General features: G+C 37.2%; 1 protein-coding gene across 8 annotated transcripts in view; it reads left to right on the forward strand.

Annotated features, from left to right (window-relative positions):
* The window catches only part of FABP7 (fatty acid binding protein 7), a 183,500-nt gene that overhangs the window by 82,892 nt on the left and 83,577 nt on the right, over positions 1-17,031 (forward strand). For 4 of the 8 annotated variants that reach the window (XM_064290382.1, XM_064290385.1, XM_064290383.1 and 1 more), the window contains one exon: positions 15,297-15,463. The exons of the other annotated variants lie outside the window; for them this stretch is intronic. In XM_064290382.1, coding sequence (XP_064146452.1) covers positions 15,421-15,463 — 43 coding nt within the window. In that variant the 5' untranslated portion in view covers positions 15,297-15,420. The remainder of the gene's footprint in view (positions 1-15,296; positions 15,464-17,031) is intronic. 8 annotated transcript variants of the gene reach the window in all.

Raw genomic sequence — 17,031 nt, forward strand, 5'->3', positions numbered from 1 at the left:
AACAACCTTTCAAGGTAGATATTATTATCCTCCTTTTTAAGATAGGGAAACTGAGGCCTCAAGGAGGTTAAGGAAGCTGCTTAATGTTATGCAGTTGATGGTGCTGGAAACCCAGGTTTGTTTGACTCTAGAGTCCCACATCAGTCTTAAAAACAGGCAGAAGATAAAGTGTTGATAATTCAGGAAGTTCTTTTCTAGATATTTCCCACATTACATTTGTTTTCTATTAGATAATGTGTGCAAATGCCACCATTAACGATTTGGTTTTTTGATCTAAGACACTGTCTGGGGTTTCCCTTGTAGAGAGCCTGAGAGCATAATACTGTTAATGAGTGAATGAAATCTTTCTGAAAGCTGGTTTGGTTAGGATGAACAGGAAGAGGATACTGGAAGCTCTGCATACGGCAGGAGCAGGACTGGGGAGGGATGCAAAGCAGCTGGTTTGGGAGAGCTTGATAAAAAGACAATTGCAGCTGACCGGAGGCTGGATGTATTGGTATTATTGTAATGAGACTGTTCTCTAAAAGGCATTCTAAAATGATCATGCAGTGCCTGCCTTACTTCACTGCCTTTGTATATTCTTTCTCAGACTCATTCTATCACAAGTATCTGCTATACTTTGATGATATTTCAAAACATTGCTTCTGATTTTTTTATTATGATTATTCACAGATGAACATCTATAAATGCTGCTCCAAAAATATTAGTTAAAAGGAAGGAGGCTTTCTTCAGTCTTGCCTTTTTCCATTTTTTATAATCTTTGATAGACCCTGTCAGAGATCTTAATCAAACCATCCAGGATGTTTTGGCCTCCCAGAGTGACTCTCCAGAGTAAACAAGTTTGGTTCTTCTGGCTATTTTCAAGTATCCATGTCTCTTCTCCTCACCACCTACCCCTGTTAGTGAAGATATTTGAGACTTGTCTAAAATTATACTAATTTTATACTAATTTTCAGATTATTATAAACTCAATCAACTTTCTATTTTCTTTGGCTATTTTAATTATGATAAATTTGGTAGAATTTTCCCATATTAAAATTCTTCAGTATCCTTAATCAGATGTCAGAGAATATTAATGAAAAATCTGATGTGTGACGGACAGAGTGGCAGAATGACTTGAAAGGCCTCTCGGTTCAAACAAGCTGCTCGCCTAGGGTATAAATGTGGCAGCAGATAAAATTCCAATGGAGCAGTTTTATCGAGTTCTGTGACGTAAACTTCCTCTCTGCACAGACGCACAGAGATCTGCACATGACGTGGAATGCATAGTGTCATATCCATATGATGAGCCTTCGGAAAGTACTCATTGAACACCTATTTCCACTTCCTCCTTTGGAATAGATTCATTCTTCCTCCCCAGGAGGCTATAGTCTCCTGAGGAAGAACAAGTCACAAATAGGATGTTTAGTGAACAACATATTAAACTGATTTAATGAACTTCAGAGTTGGTTACCAGAGTGAAAGATGAAAGAGCCCAGGGGGTGACTGATCTTGCCACAGCTATCAGCATACCTTCTAGCAGAGCAGTTTTAGAGAAAGCTAATTTTGTGGTTAATTACCAGAAAAATTTTAATAAGATTTAAATTGAATTGGTAGGTCCATACATTACTGAAGGTACAGCAATATATAGAGGTACTAGATTACTAAAACAATCAATAAATAGTCCATTCATTTGAAAGATATATGCTGTTAGACCCAGAAGCATCATAATTTGTGGATTTGTGGGGGGTTTTAGTGTAGTTTTTAAAGTAAGATGGAAGAGAATCTGACCTAAGCTTTACTCTGATTCAGTTATTCCCAAACTTGTATAACCACAAGAATTGTCTAGAGTGCTTATCAAACATGGTGTCAGATACAGTGAATTGAAGCTTTAGGGAAGGATCTTGGAATCTATATCGTTAAAAGGCTTCCCAGGTAAGTCTTATAATCAGATGCCATGGATTGAATTGTGAAATATGTGTCAACTTTGTTAGGCCATGATTTCCAGTGTTGTGTGATTGCCCTCCATTTCGTGATTGTAATTTTACGTTAAAGAGGATTAGAGTGGGATCATAACTCCCTTACTAAGATCACGTTCCTGATCCGGTGTAAAGGGAGTTTCCCTGAGGTGTGGCCTGCACCACCTTTTATCTTACAAGAGATAAAAGAAAAGGGAAGCAAGCAGAGAGGGGGGATCTCGTACCACCAAGAAAGCAGTGCCAGGAGCAGAGCGCATCCTTTGGACCCGAGGTTCGTGCGTGGAGAAGCTCCTAGTCCAGAGGAAGAATGATGACAAGGACCTTTCTCCGGAGCTGACAGAGAAAGCTTTCCTCTGGAGCTGACGCCCTCAATTTGGACTTGTAGTCTACTAGACTGTGAGGGAATAAATTTCTCTTTGTTAAAGCCATCCACTTGTGGTATTTCTGTTATAGCAGCACTGATGACCAAGACATGAGGCGAGTTTGGGAAAACACTGTCCTAGCTTATCTGGCATAAGATTAATATTAAGCAAATAAGCTACCCCATCTCTCAAAATCCCTGTCTCTTTATCTCTCTTTTCTTCTCCTTCCCATAAAGATTTTTTAAAAAGTTAATTTGCTTCAAATCCCCTGTCAGTCTCCCGGCTGGCCCAGGTGAGATACAATTTTCCCAAGAGGCCTCATTTTTCATCTCCATTCCACAATTTAATCAAGTGTTAAAGTAAAAAATCTAGTTCTTCTCTGTGAAGTGGTACATAAGAAAGAAGAGGAATTAATTTACACCGTCTGGTGTCAGGATGTAATATGATTATGTTGGCAAGACTATAAAAAGGAAATACCCAAAGCTTATAAAAAATTTGAAAGAGGTCACTGTTAAGAAGATGGTAGAGAGAGGGCCTGATCATTTAGCAGTTACTGAGCTGATAGCTTATTCAGGCTGAGGTGTACATAGCTGGGGCAGCTTAGTGAAGGTCACCAAATCTTAATTATAGTTTTCAAGGGGAAAGTTAAAAATTTTACAGTAAAATGTGGATATATTATTCTCACTCTGCAGAAATGACTAGACGGTTTGGTAAATACAATGCAGTCCACTGTGAGTTACCCCAAGGAACTCTGATAGTGGGTTTCCTTTGTTGCATTCTTTGGGGGACTCTTTTCTATGCAAACTGATTTCCATATGTTAACAAACAAACAAACGAAACCCAAAGATGAATAGCTGCAGTTAAAAAAAGAAGTATAAAATTACTTTAAAAAGCTTAAGATCATTAAGTTCGTATTGATTTCTTGCTATTTTCAATGAATTCTGCCATTTGTGATATGAAAGATAAACTGGAAGATAAAGCCTGAAAATAACAGAGTAATTAAATTTTAGATGAGATTATACCACAGCAGTAGGAATTTGCTTTAATTTTATTCTGTCAAAGAATTTTAAGGCATCTGAATGTGTGCGTTCACAAATAAATATATTTGATCTATAAACCTGACCCATTGCCATCGAGTCAATTCCAACTCATAGCCACCCTATAGGACAGAGTAGAATTGCCCCACAGGGTTTCCAAGGAGCACCTGTATGATTTGAACTGCCAGCCGTATGGTTAGCATCTGAGCTCTTAACCACTGTACCACCAGTGTTTCCATTTTATGTATACTACAGTGAAACCCGTGAGAACCGGAACTCAGCGGGACTGCCTTGTTTTTCTGAGTCTTGCAAGTTTTCTGCCTTTGACAAGGTGCAGTCTTACCACTTTTCTATTGCTCATTTTAATGGAAAAATATTTGAGTTTCCTTCTTTGACAGGTTTCACTTTACACAGGTTGTGACAGGTTTTACTGCATATGTGTATTACATAGTAGTTAATGAGAAGTATCAAGAGAACAAATAATTTATATTTTAAATTAAACATACTATTTCAATTATATGACCTTCATTTTTAAGATTCAAAAATTATTTCAAATTTTATAACAGATGAATTGCTTGAACAATGTTTGGGTTTGGTGAAGCACTATGGACAATATGTGATTCAAAGAGAAGAAATATTCTTATTGAAGTCGTTCATGTATCTGGTACTAGATGGGTGAACTAGGTGAGTTTTAGGTGACTTCCAGAGAGGTCCCTAACTTTATTACTCTAGGCATTTATATTTTATTCTAATCTCCTCTGAGTTTATAAGGGTCTATGACTGTAGAGACATTGTTGAAACATCTCAATTGATATTCCTTCAATTCCTGGAGCCTTGTTTTTCACCAATGCCTTCAGAGCAGCTTGCACTTCTTCCTTCAGTACCATTGGTTCCTGATCATATGCCACCTCTTGAAATGGTTGAATATCGACTAATTCTTTTTGGTATAATGACTGTGTGTATTCCTTCCATCTTCTTTTGATGCTTCCTGCATCGTTTAATATTTTCCTCTTGGAATCCTTCACTACTGCAACTCGAGGCTTGAATTTTTTCTTCAGTTCTTTCAGCTTGAGAAACGCAGAGCGTGTTCTTCCCTTTTGGCTTTCCATCTCCAGCTCTTTGCATATGTGATTATAATACTTTACTTTGTCTTCTCGAGAGGCTCTTTGAAATCTCCGGTTCAGTTCTTTTACTTCATGAATTCTTCCTTTTGCTTTAGCTGCTCGACACTCAAGATCAAGTTTCAGAGTCTCCTCTGACATCCATCTTGGTCTTTTCTTTCTTTCCTGTCTTTTCAGTGACCTCTTGCTTTCTTCATGGATGATGTCCTTGATGTCATTTCACAACTCATCTGGTCTTCGGTCACTAGTGTTCAATGCATCAAATCTGTTCTTCAGATGGTCTCTAAATTCAGGTAGGATATACTCAAGGTCATATTTTGGCTCTTGTGGACTTGCTCTGATTTTCTTCAGTTTCACCTTGAACTTGCATATGAGCAATTGATGATCTGTTCCACAGACGGCCCCTGGCCTTGTTCTGACTGATGATAGGAGCTTTTCTACCATCTCTTTCCACAGATGTAGTCAATTTGATTTCTGTGCATTCCATCTGGTGAGGTCCATGTGTATAGTCGCCGTTTATGTTGGTGAAAGAAGGTGTTTGCAATGAAGAAGCCGTTGGTCTTGTAAAATTCTATCATTCGATCTCTGGCATTGTTTCTATCACCAAGGCCGTATTTTCCAACTACTGATCCTTCTTCTTTGTTTCCAACTTTCGCATTCCAATCACCAGTAATTATCAATGCATCTTGATTGCATGTTCAATCAATTTCAGACTGCAGAAGCTGATAAAAATCTTCTATTTCTTCATCTTTGGCCCTAGTGGTTGGTGCGTAATTTTGAATAACAGTCGTATTAACTGGTCTTCCTTGTAGGCGTATGGATATTATCCTATCACTGAGAGCGTTGTACTTCAGGATAGATCTTGAAACGTTCTTCTTGACGATGAATGCAACACCATTCCTCTTCGAGTTGTCATTCCCAGCATAGTAGACTATATGATTGTTCGATTCAAAATGGCCAATACCAGTCCTTTTCAGCTCACTAATACCTAGGATATCGATGTTTAGAGATCCATATTTATGCCTATTCCCAAGAAAGATGATCCAGCCAAATGTGGAAATTATAGAACAATATCATTAATATCACACACAAGCAAAATTTTGCAGAAGATCATTCAAAAACGGCTGCAGCAGCATATCGACAGGGAACTGCCAGAAATTCAGGCCACTTTCAGAAGAGGACGTGGAACCAGGGATATCATTGCTGATGTCAGATGGATCCTGGCTAAAAGCAGAGAATACCAGAAGGATGTTTACCTGTGTTTTATTGACTATGCAAAGGCATTCGACTGTGTGGATCATAACAAACTATGGATAACACTGCGAAGAATGGGAATTCCAGAACACTTAATTGTGCTCATGAGGAACCTTTACATAGATCAAGAGGCAGTTGTTCGGACATAACAAGGGGATACTGATTAGTTTAAAGTCAGGAAAGGTGTGAGTCAGGGTTGTATTTTTTCACCATTCCTATTTAATCTGTATGCTGAACAAATAATACGAGAAGCTGGACTATATGAAGAAGAATGGAGCATCAGGATTGGAGGAAGTCTCATTAACAACCTGCGTTATGCAGATGACACAACCTTGCTTGCTGAAAGTGAAGAGGACCTGAAGCACTTACTAATGAAGATCAAAGACCACAGCCTTCAGTATGGATTACACCTCAACATAGAGAAAACAAAAATCCTCACAACTGGACAATGAGCAACATCATGATAAACGGGGAAAAGATTGAAGTTGTCAAGGATTTCATTTTACTTGGATCCACAATCAACAGCCATGGAAGCAGCAGTCAAGAAATCAAAAGACCCATTGCATTGGGCAAATCTGCTGCAAAGGACCTCTTCAAAGTGTTGAAGAGCAAAGATGTCACCCTGAAGACTAAGGTGCACCTGACCCAAGCCATGGTATTTTCAATCACATCATATGCATGTGAAAGCTTGACAATGAATAAGGAAGACCAAAGAAGAGTTGACGCTTTTGAATTGTGGTGTTGGCAAGGAATATTGAATATACCATGGACTGCCAGAAGAACGAACGAATCTGTCTTGGAAGAAGTGCGGCCAGAATGCTCCTTAGAGGCAAGGATGGCGAGACTGCGTGTTACATACTTTGGACATGTTGTCAGGAGGGATCAGTCCCTGGAGATGGACATCATGCTTGGCAGAGTACAGGGTCAGCAGAAAAGAGGAAGACCCTCAACGAGGTGGATTGACATAGTGGCTGCAACAACAAGCTCAAGCATAACAATGATTATAAGGATGGCGTAGGACTGGGCAGTGTTTCATTCTGTTGTGCATAGGGTCGCTATGAGTCAGAACCGACTCGACGGCACCTAACAACAACATGACCATAGAAGGGAGTTAATGTAATGAAATGAGTAAAAACTCATGTTTTGGAATTACAGAGAACTGGCTTAAATCCTAACTTTGCCATTTAATTGCTTGTGATTCAGAGTCAGTTACCTAACATCTGGAAGATGCAGTTTTAGGTTTCTCATTTGAATTATGGGGATAACGGTCTCTTTCCCTTTATCTCTCTGATATTTGTGGTAAGGATTATCTAAAATAGTATATATATAAAGCAATGTTCTCCTTTGCTGACGAAGTGCAGAATTAAGAGTAGCTATTCCAAATGTTTGGGTTTGGGGTTATTCCAAATGTATGTGTCTGATAATGTTTTGAGTTTTCAAGTGAGACTTCTTTACACCCACACTTCCCTTAATGCTTTCTAGAGACCTTGCTCAATGAGAAATGGTAGATGTAATCTAGAACAGAAGTTAACTGAAGTTTCTGATTAGGTTTTTAAAATGCATACACAGGACCATAGTCTTGGAAGTCAAAGCTATCTCTGGCAACAGGTTGGCCTTTTGAAATAAAAGACTTTGTGAGCTATTTGAGAGGAGGAGACTGGAGAACTCAGAACATAGTGTTTATATCAAAAAGTTTAGAGTGGGAGAGTATTTACTGATGTAAGAGTTAGTTTTTATGTGCCTGGGAAGTGAAACAAATCACTGACTAGTTGGTGGGAGAAGAATCAACGGAGACGTTATGAGACCCTGCCATTATCTGAGCCTCTGGGAAGGTGCCCACGATCCCAGCTCACTGGGTTTAGCTGGAGGGGGACTGAACTATAGAAACTTAAGCTGGGTAGGAAATCCAAGTGTAGAGAGGACTTAAACCTTAATTACCAGGGACACTTTGAGCATCTTAACAAACCTGTACACCAAGTGTGACCCTGGAAAGGTAGAGATGCAATGGTAAAGAGAGATGCCTAGGCAAAAAGGCCTGAGGGCCACCTCAGAGAGTTCCCAGGTCCTCAGAGTGGTGTAGGAGAGCATCTGACATGTTTTCATGGCCCTCAAGAAGGGCACAAAAGTGACTTAAACAGGCCATAGACTTTAAATATCCTGGGGTTGGAACAAAAAGGATATAGATGCATATACCCCCACCTGAGATTAAGACTATACCTGACAACAGCAGTCGATCCCAGTGTATAACAACTAATCAGGACAAGTTGCAACTCAGTGAGGGTTGTCCCTTGTCCCAACTATTGTGAACCTTGTACCTATTATTCTTAAGTCTCCCTTTGAAGAGAAAAAGGAAAGAAAGTGGTATTGGTGATGGGAGGATGAGTACTGTGGAAGATTGTGAATTATCTGAAAATTTGTCCTAGACAGGGTGAATTTTAATGTGGAAGTGAATGGTTTTACTTTAAATTTCAAGATTGTTTTCTGCTATGAAGGAAAAATGGGCATCTGTGAGTTAAAATAAGTTCTATTAAAGAATAATATACTTGTGTTATTACACATTTGGTTTTTGTGACTGAGTAAAATGGCTGTCTTGCTATTAAATGGATAAGAAGATTTTAAAACTGAAGCCAGGACTTCTTTTGTGTTTAAAAAACAAGCAAACAAAAAAAAACCCTAATACACAAAACTTTAAATGTAGGGTAAATACTTTTTAAACTCTTTTTAAATGAATTCCCGTAGTGGAAAATACGTTACAGAACTCTTCACAAGCCCAATGCAATTGGAAATCACAAATCTAGAGAGGGAAGTAAGCACTATACCGAGAGTTTGCTCTGGGTTCCCTGGTTACTCACAACTTCTGTCTTAAAGATCTGTGTTCTGGGGAAAAGGGAAGAAACTTAAAACCCATTCAAAGTGGGGAATTGTATTGGGTACCCAGCAAAAGGCTTAGACTGCTGAATGGTGACATCCTCAGTAAAATGGTAAAGTGACAGAACCCTAACTTTCAAAGAAGATGGTAAGGAAACTTTCCAGTTTTGGCCTTGCTTCTGGATGGGAAAAGGGAAAAAGACTCTCCTGATAATTCGTAACCAAAAATGGAACCTCACGGAGGTTTGTGGCTGTGCAGTCTGAAAAATCCAATGCTGAAAATTTAAAGCTAACCAGTTTGGTAGAATGCATAGCTTCTATAAAAAAAAACAGTTTAACTGAGGTTTCAAGGAATTTTCAAAAAAGTGACTGAAAAAATGTTTGTATATTACAACAAAAGATTACAAAACATGCAAGGAAATAAACCACCATGAGAGAGATCCCACAGAATCAGACTATAAAGAATTCAGATATTGGAATTATCAAACAGAATTTGGAAAGTTAGGCTTAATATATTTATAGGAGTTAAATGAGGAATTTAAATTATCTATTATGATTTAGGAGGAAACCCTGGTGGGGTAGTGGTTAAGTGCTACAGCTGCTAACCAAGAGACTGGCAGTTCAAATCCACCAGGCGCTCCTTGGAAACTCTATGGGGCAGTTCTACTCTGTCCTATAGGGTTGCTATGAGTCGGAATCGACTCGACGGCACTGGGTTTGATTATTTTTAGTTTATGATTTAGGAATAAGATACTATAATACGATGAAGCAGACTTGTAAAAGAACCAAATAGATTGTCTAGGAATGAAAAACAAAGTAATTAGAAATAGAAACTCATGTATGGGTTATACAGCAGATTTGATACAGCTGAAAAAATAATTTGTGAGTTGAAAGATCTGAAGACACTATGCAGAATACAACACAGTGAGATAAAGAGATGGAAAATGTATAATAAAAGTTGAGAGACATGATCTCTAGAATGATAATGTCTACCATATGTTTAATTGGAATTCCAAAGGAAATAATAAAGGATGAAAGATAATATTTGAAGAGATAATGCCTGAGAATTTTCCAGAATTGATGAAAGTCTCAAATTCAAGAATCCTAACAAATCTTATTGAAATGTTCTTTTTGACGATGAATACAACACCATTCCTCTTCAAGTTGTCATTCCTGGCATAGCAGACCATATGATTGTGTGATTCAAAATGACCAATACCAGTCCATTTCAGCTCACTAATGCCTAGGTTGTCTTTCTGGATGCATTCCATTTCATTTTTGACGGTTTCCAGTTTTCCTAGATTCATACTTCATACGTTCCAGGTTCTGATTATTAATGGGTGTTTGTAGCTGTTTCTTCACATTTTGAGTTGTGCCACATCAGCAAATGAAAGGTTTGAAAGCTTGACTCCATCCATGTCATTAAGGTTGACTCTACTTTGAGGAGGCAGCTCTTCCCCAGTCATCTTTTGAGTGCCTTCCAACCTGGGGAGCTCATCTTCCAGCACTATATCAGACAATGTTCCGCTGTTATTCATAAGGTTTTCACTGGCTCATTCTTTTTAGACATGGACTTCCAGGTCCTTCTTCCTAGTCTTTCTTAGCTAGTAACTCAGCTAAAACCTGTCTGCCATGGGTGACCCTGCTGGTATCTGAATACCAGTGGCATAGCTTCCAACATCACAGCAACAAGCAAGCCCCCCCAGTACAACAAACTGAAAGACACGTAGGGGCAGTGTTTCATTCTGTTGTACATAGAGTCGCTGTGAGTTGGAACTGACCTAACGACAACAAATCTCAGGTAGGATAAACAAAAAGTACTTAGGCGGGTCGTAATGACATTTCAGAATACCAAAGAGATATAACCGCAAATGCACACCCTGTTAAACACTCTCTCAAGAATAAGAATAAAATAAATTTTTTTTTCAGACGTACAAAAATTAATAGCCCCTGTCTTGGTTATCCCGTGGTGCTGTAACAAATACCACAAGTGGATGGCTTTAACAAACAGAAATATATTCTCTCTAGACTCTTTTTTTTTTTAGCCTCTCATAGGAGGATAGAAGTCTGAATTCGAGGTGCCAGCTCCTGGAGAAGCCTTTCTCTCTCTTTTGGCTTGGAGGGTAGGTCCTTGTTATCAGTCTTCCCCAGTCAAGGAGCTTCTCAGCATAGGGACCCCAGCCCCAAAGGACCGCCTGTTCTCCTGGCTCTTGTTTCTTGGTGGTGTGAGGTCCTTTTGTGCCTCTGCTTGCTTCTCTTATAAAAGAGATTGGCTTAAAATGCATCCTGTAGGTTGAGTCCTGCCTTATTAACATAACTGCTGCTAATCCCATCTCATTAACATCATAGAGGTAGGATTTACAACACATAAGAAAATCACATCAGATGACAAAATGGTGGTCAGTCACACAATACTGTAAATATTGGCCTAGCCAAGTTGACAGATATTTTGGGGGACACAGTTCAATCCATGAAAGCCCCCAGAGTAATTTCTAAAGGCTGTACTCAACTTTTTTTTTTTTTTCATACTCCAGGGAGTAAGGTGAATTCCCAGAAGGATTGCAACGTGCAATAAAGAATGGTAAAAAAAAAAAAAAAAAATGATATTGTGAATATGTAGAAGAATACTGTTCTTATGATCTTATGATGTATGTGCTAAATATTTAGATTCGAAGGGTTATTAGCAGTTTGATTTCAAATGGTTGAATAAAGTGTGTGTGCGTGTGTGCATTTAGAAAGAGAGAGAGAATAAATACAGCAAAATGTTAGCAATTGTTGAATCAGGATGGAGGGTATATACAGTGTTCTTTCAACTTGTCTGTATGAGAATGTTCATAATACAAAATTGAGGAGGAAACACTATAACTTGAAACCAGATATTTAATAATCCACCCAAGAATTTTGTCAGAAATTATTATTAATCACTATCATTTGTTTCCATGCTCTACAATTTTTCCATCAACATCCATTTTTCTGATGTTGCCCCTCTGTGAATCCTCTAAGAATACCAGCAACGGCTCAGTGATCACATCAGAAGTTGTACCCTTTGTCAAAAATCAAGGGACCAAATATGTATATGTCTATTTCTGGATTCTCTATTTTGTTCCATTGTTCTATTTGTCTATCCTTGAACAATACAACACTGTATTATAACTAAAACTATAATGAGTCATCTCTGATAGTGTACATCCTCAAAGTTAATAAAAGTCTTCATGTCTAAGAGTGTATGTCTTTAAATTTTTTAATTTTTTTTTAAAGTAAGCTTGTCTTGACCTGTTGCATTTAGATATAAACTTTGGAATCATCTTAACACTCAATTTGTGGTAGATTTTCTTATAAAACTCCCCCTTTTTAATAGCCTTTTAACTGTTCTCCCTGACACCAGTCTCTATTTTCAGGCAATGTACCTTATATACATCTTTACTATATGACTTAAACATTTTCATGGCTCCCCAGTGCTCACAGAAAAAAATGCAACCTCCTTTTTAATGGCATACATTTTCTAGTTATTCTAGTTTTTTTCCCAAATATATCACCTTGATTCTAGTTATTTTCCCAAAACTAAAACACTCTATTACAGCCAGATGTTTCCTTTTTCTTTCTGTGGAACTTGCCTTTTTATGCTCCTGCCTCCATGATTTAGCTGAAAATATTTCTCTGACTTCTATTTCACTTCCTTTCTACCTATATGAATCCCTCCCAAACGTTAAGTCTCAATAGGTGTTCTTCATCCCCTGTGAAGTTGCTCTTAATCACCCCAAATTACAGAATCATTTCCTTCCTACAGTTCTGTAGCATTTGTCATTTATACCACTTATTTGGAATATGGGAATCCCTGGGTGGCACAAACGGTTAAGCTCTCACCTACTAACCAAAACGGTGGTGGTTCACATTCACCCAAAAGTGCCTTGGAAGAAAGAGCTGTCGATCTACTTTGAGAAGATTACAGCCATTGAAAACCCTATGAAGCACGGTTTTACTTTGAAGCACATGGGATTGCCAGGAGTCAGAACTGACTTGATGGTAACTGGTTTGGTTTTTGGGTTTTTATTTGGAATATATCATATGTTGCTTCTATTTTTATATTTGTTTAAAATATGCATTATTTCATTTGAACAGTTAGATCACACACTCTTTCAGGGTGGGGGCCACATATTAGGTTTCTTCATGTTACTCTGCTGTACCTGTCAAGTGTTTAGTCTTACCTGACACTGCTTCTCCAAAATCTTGCACTGAGTGAATATATAATAACAATTTGTATATGAAGATTGAGTCTTTGCTCAACAAATATTTGGAGAGGTGTAGTAGAAGGGGGAGTCCCTGGGTGGTACAAACGGTTTATGTGCTCAGCTCCTAATTAAAAGGCTGGAGGTTCGAGTATACCCAGAGGCACCTTGGAAGAAAGGCCTGGTGATCTACTTCTAAAAATCAGCCATTGAAAACTCTCTGGAGCACGGTTCTACTCTGACACACATGGAGTCACTACAAGTTAGAGTTGACTTGATGACACGTAATAGAAGGAGCAATGAATGAGGCATCAGATGAAATGGTTTCTGGTCTTGTCTCTCCCATTTACTAGTTGGGTAACATTAGCCAAACCACTTGTTTCTATGACCCTCAATTTCATTATCTTTAAAATTAAAATAGTTATGACTGCCCACGGCACAAAATTGCATGAGAAATGTCTCATAAAAGTGCTTTAAAACAATATGTGCCCAACACAAGTTTGTGTCATTTTTTTAGATCATGAAACTCTTCATTATAGAAAATCTAGACAGTATAATGAAGTTCAAAGAAGAAAATAAAAATCACTTATAATTCCAAGCAGAAATAACTGTGTTAAAATTTTGATGGATTTCTCTTATAATGTGTTTCTGTGCATGTGTTTTTTAAATTAATATTATGTGTATACTGGTTTTGAATTTCTTTGTTCATTTGTTATGTCTGTTGAATATATTTTAGATATCATTCTTCATGAAGTCTCATTTTTTTTATTGAACTTATATAACATTAAAAAATATAGTTACAGAATTTCTCATTTTCATGAAGGGTTTTTATAAAAGTTAAACATATCTATTTAAATATTTTTTATTCCTTTAACTTGATTGTAGATTAATACCAGCATATATGATTTGATGAAAAAATATTGCAATGATATTTTTCTTTCTGAAGCTATTTGCTATTTGGTTGGGAATTTTTCTGTCTCCATAACCCATAAAACTCTCAAAATAACTCTTAAATTCTTGCTACTGTGATTTTGATTGAATTTTTTGCCTGATGAAACACCAAAATGATTTCTTGTCCTGTAAAGAAAAAATAAAGTACTGAAGAAAACTTAGAAAATAAATCAAGCTTAAAAAGACTCAATTTTTCCCCTTTTCTCAGTTGGGAGGGAAAAAAAAGGCGAAAATTAAATTCATCGGAAAAGGAACTAAGACATCCTAAAGAATTTTTCTTTAAATTCATGAAATAGAAGAAAGAAGTTTTATTGGAACTTTATAAATTGCTTACATTAAAAAAACATCTTTCCTATATATCAACTTAATTTGTCCAATTTAGTTAAGGAACAATTTATGAATATGGTAAAAGCCATGTCCCTTACTTTTGCTGTTGTGTTTTGCTTTTTGGCTATGTATATTTTACATAGTTGCTATAAAACAAAAAACCAACAAACAAAAAACCCACTGCTATTTTTTTTTTTTATTGAGTCAATTCTGACTCCTAGTGACCCCATAGGGTTTCCAAGGCTGTAAAAGCTTTACAGAAGCAGACTGCCACATCTTTCTCGGAGCTGCTGGTGCTTTCCTACCACTGGCCTTTCAGTCAGCAGTCAAGCACTTTAACCACTGCTCCACCAGGCCTCCTTCATAATTGCTCCCAAAACCAAACCAAATGCATTGCTGTTGAGTTGATTCTGACTCATAGCGAGCCTATAGGACAGAGTAGAACTGCCCCATAGGGTTTCCAAGAAGCGGCTAGTGGATTTGAACTGTTTACCTTTTGGTTATCAGCAGAACCCTTAACCGCTGCGCCACCAGGGCTCCTCATAGTTGCTATATACCCTGAAATATTAGCTTTCTAGTAGGTTTTTTTTTTTTTTTTTTGGTATAAAACTTTCATTAAAAGTTTAGACATATGTTGGTCTGGACAATATTGTATTCTTAAATATGATAAAATAAATATAATTTAACTTCAAAATAAATGGTATGTAAAATATATATGTGATATGTTCATTTTGATGAGCACTGAAAAATTCCAGAAGGTTATACAGCAAAATGATATCTGTGCTGTCTCTAGATAACTGGATACCAGGTGATTTTTCTTTATGCCTTTCAGAGTTGTCATTTTTTTCCTCCAAAAATAAGCATGTATTATTTTCATATGCAAGAAAAAAAATTTTTTATAGGTCACCTACTAAATCAGTGCCAGGCATGGCCTTTAGTGCTGTAGAGCTTACATTCTATTGGAGGGAGACGGACAATAAATAATAAATGCAGTGATAAGTGCGTGCTCAGGGAAAGTAGAACAAGGTAAGGGGGATCAGAAGCACAGGGAGGAAATACAGTTTTACATGGGGTGGTCTGGGTAAGCCTCATTGACAAAGTAGAGCTCTCTTGTATATTATCTTTTGTGTCCCTTCTTTCCTCCCCACATTATGCCATTATGATATTACTCAGATTAAGAATTATTTTTCAGGCATCATGAAGAAATTATTGAGAATTTCAATCCCATTTTAACTGTTAAAGAGGACACTTAAACATGGTTTGTGGCTGAAAGTATGTGAAAAATTCACCTTTAGGGAGAAACTCCTATTCTTGAAATGGTGATGGATATTCCTTCTTCACAGGACAACAATGAACAGTGTAAGTGAGATGTGGTTTTCTGTGAGAGGTGGGTTATTTGGTACAGATGTTGTGGAAAGATAGCCAAGTTTGAAGTATGCATGTATTTGAGCGTTGGTGGGAGAGTTAAATGATACAAACAAACAAAACAAAACAAGCTTTTTTCTTTTAGAAGTATGTTTCTGAAAATGTCTCAAGGTTAATCTCTTTTTTGTGCTTATATCTCACAACATCAGAGGCTATTTCTGGAGCCCCATCAATAGCGTAGTTTAACAGGCGACTTGATGTTCGTAAGAATCCTCTGTTATAATGCCTGTAAATTAACATGACTGGTTTCTAAACAAATTTCCTTTGTGTAGTCACTTAACCAAACACATGTATATCCATTAGTTTGTGTGGCTCCAAGGTAGTAAAATAGGTTATATTACTCCTACTTTTAATGAACGTGGAAACTTAACAGAGAAGTTAGATGCCTTGCTGGAAGTCACGAGTCTGTTAGAAGTCAATGCAGGACTCAATTTCAGGAATGTTCACTTTAAGGCAAGCAAGTTCTCCATGGTTCCCTACGGACTGCTTAACAAGCATGAGGGCTAAGTGAAGGGCAATCACTATGAGAGTGTGTTAATGTAGTTCGGTGATGTTGCCATTGCTCAAAGCTCTGCTTTGAAATCTTCTTTTGAAAGAGTTTGCTTTTCAATATATGCAAATCTCAATTATTTGAGAAAACTGTTTTAGACTTTGGAAAGAATCTGAAATCATTCTGAGTATAATCGAAGAGATGGTTAAGTTGGACAGAGTTTTTTAAAAAAATAGTTTACTATAAGATATAATGTTATCATTCTACCATCATATGATATGACTATAAAGTGAGTTGCATTAATGAAGTCACCAAAAATGTTTTAGAAGTGGAATAAATATGTAGCTTCCTAAAGTAACTCCTTAGGTGGATATGGTACATATTTACATGTACTGTATAGATTTTGGTATGTTAGTAAAAGTAGTTCCATTATTTTATATCATGCTGCTTTTTCCATTTACCAAGACAGATAAGTATATATAAGTTTGATGAGAAACAAACATATGAAGTGTCTATGCTTAAGTTACCTTTACATTGAAAGTGCAATTATGGGACTTTTTGTCAATAGATGTATCAATCTCAATAATAATTATACTCAAAATAAATCTAGGAGATAAAGAAATTGGCCTATTTAAGGTATCAGAGGACTGCCTATACACACACAAAGAAACTGATGACTTTTGTGTTAATTGACTTCAGGTTGGGGTGTTTGTTTGCAGCTTAAGGTTTATGGATTCCTTCCAGAGAGGTCCTGGGTCAGAAGAGTGTAACTATCTAGATGCCCTGAATGAGAGGGGCCATGTTACGAGTCTTTGCATTAACTACTTCTCGGCATATGACAAGGCACCAGATTTGCCACTAGTCTACAGCCTACCTCCAAAGCTATTTTAATATTAACAACAAAATTCATTTTGATATTTAATAATTGAATTTATAGTCTTCATTAAGAATGTTGATAATTAAAAGAACCTCTGCTGACTATGTTTGGCTGCTTATAATTTATAGGTATCCT

The sequence above is a fragment of the Loxodonta africana genome, chromosome 1 (assembly GCF_030014295.1).
Source record: "Loxodonta africana isolate mLoxAfr1 chromosome 1, mLoxAfr1.hap2, whole genome shotgun sequence".
In the NCBI taxonomy this organism is placed as follows: domain Eukaryota; kingdom Metazoa; phylum Chordata; class Mammalia; order Proboscidea; family Elephantidae; genus Loxodonta; species Loxodonta africana.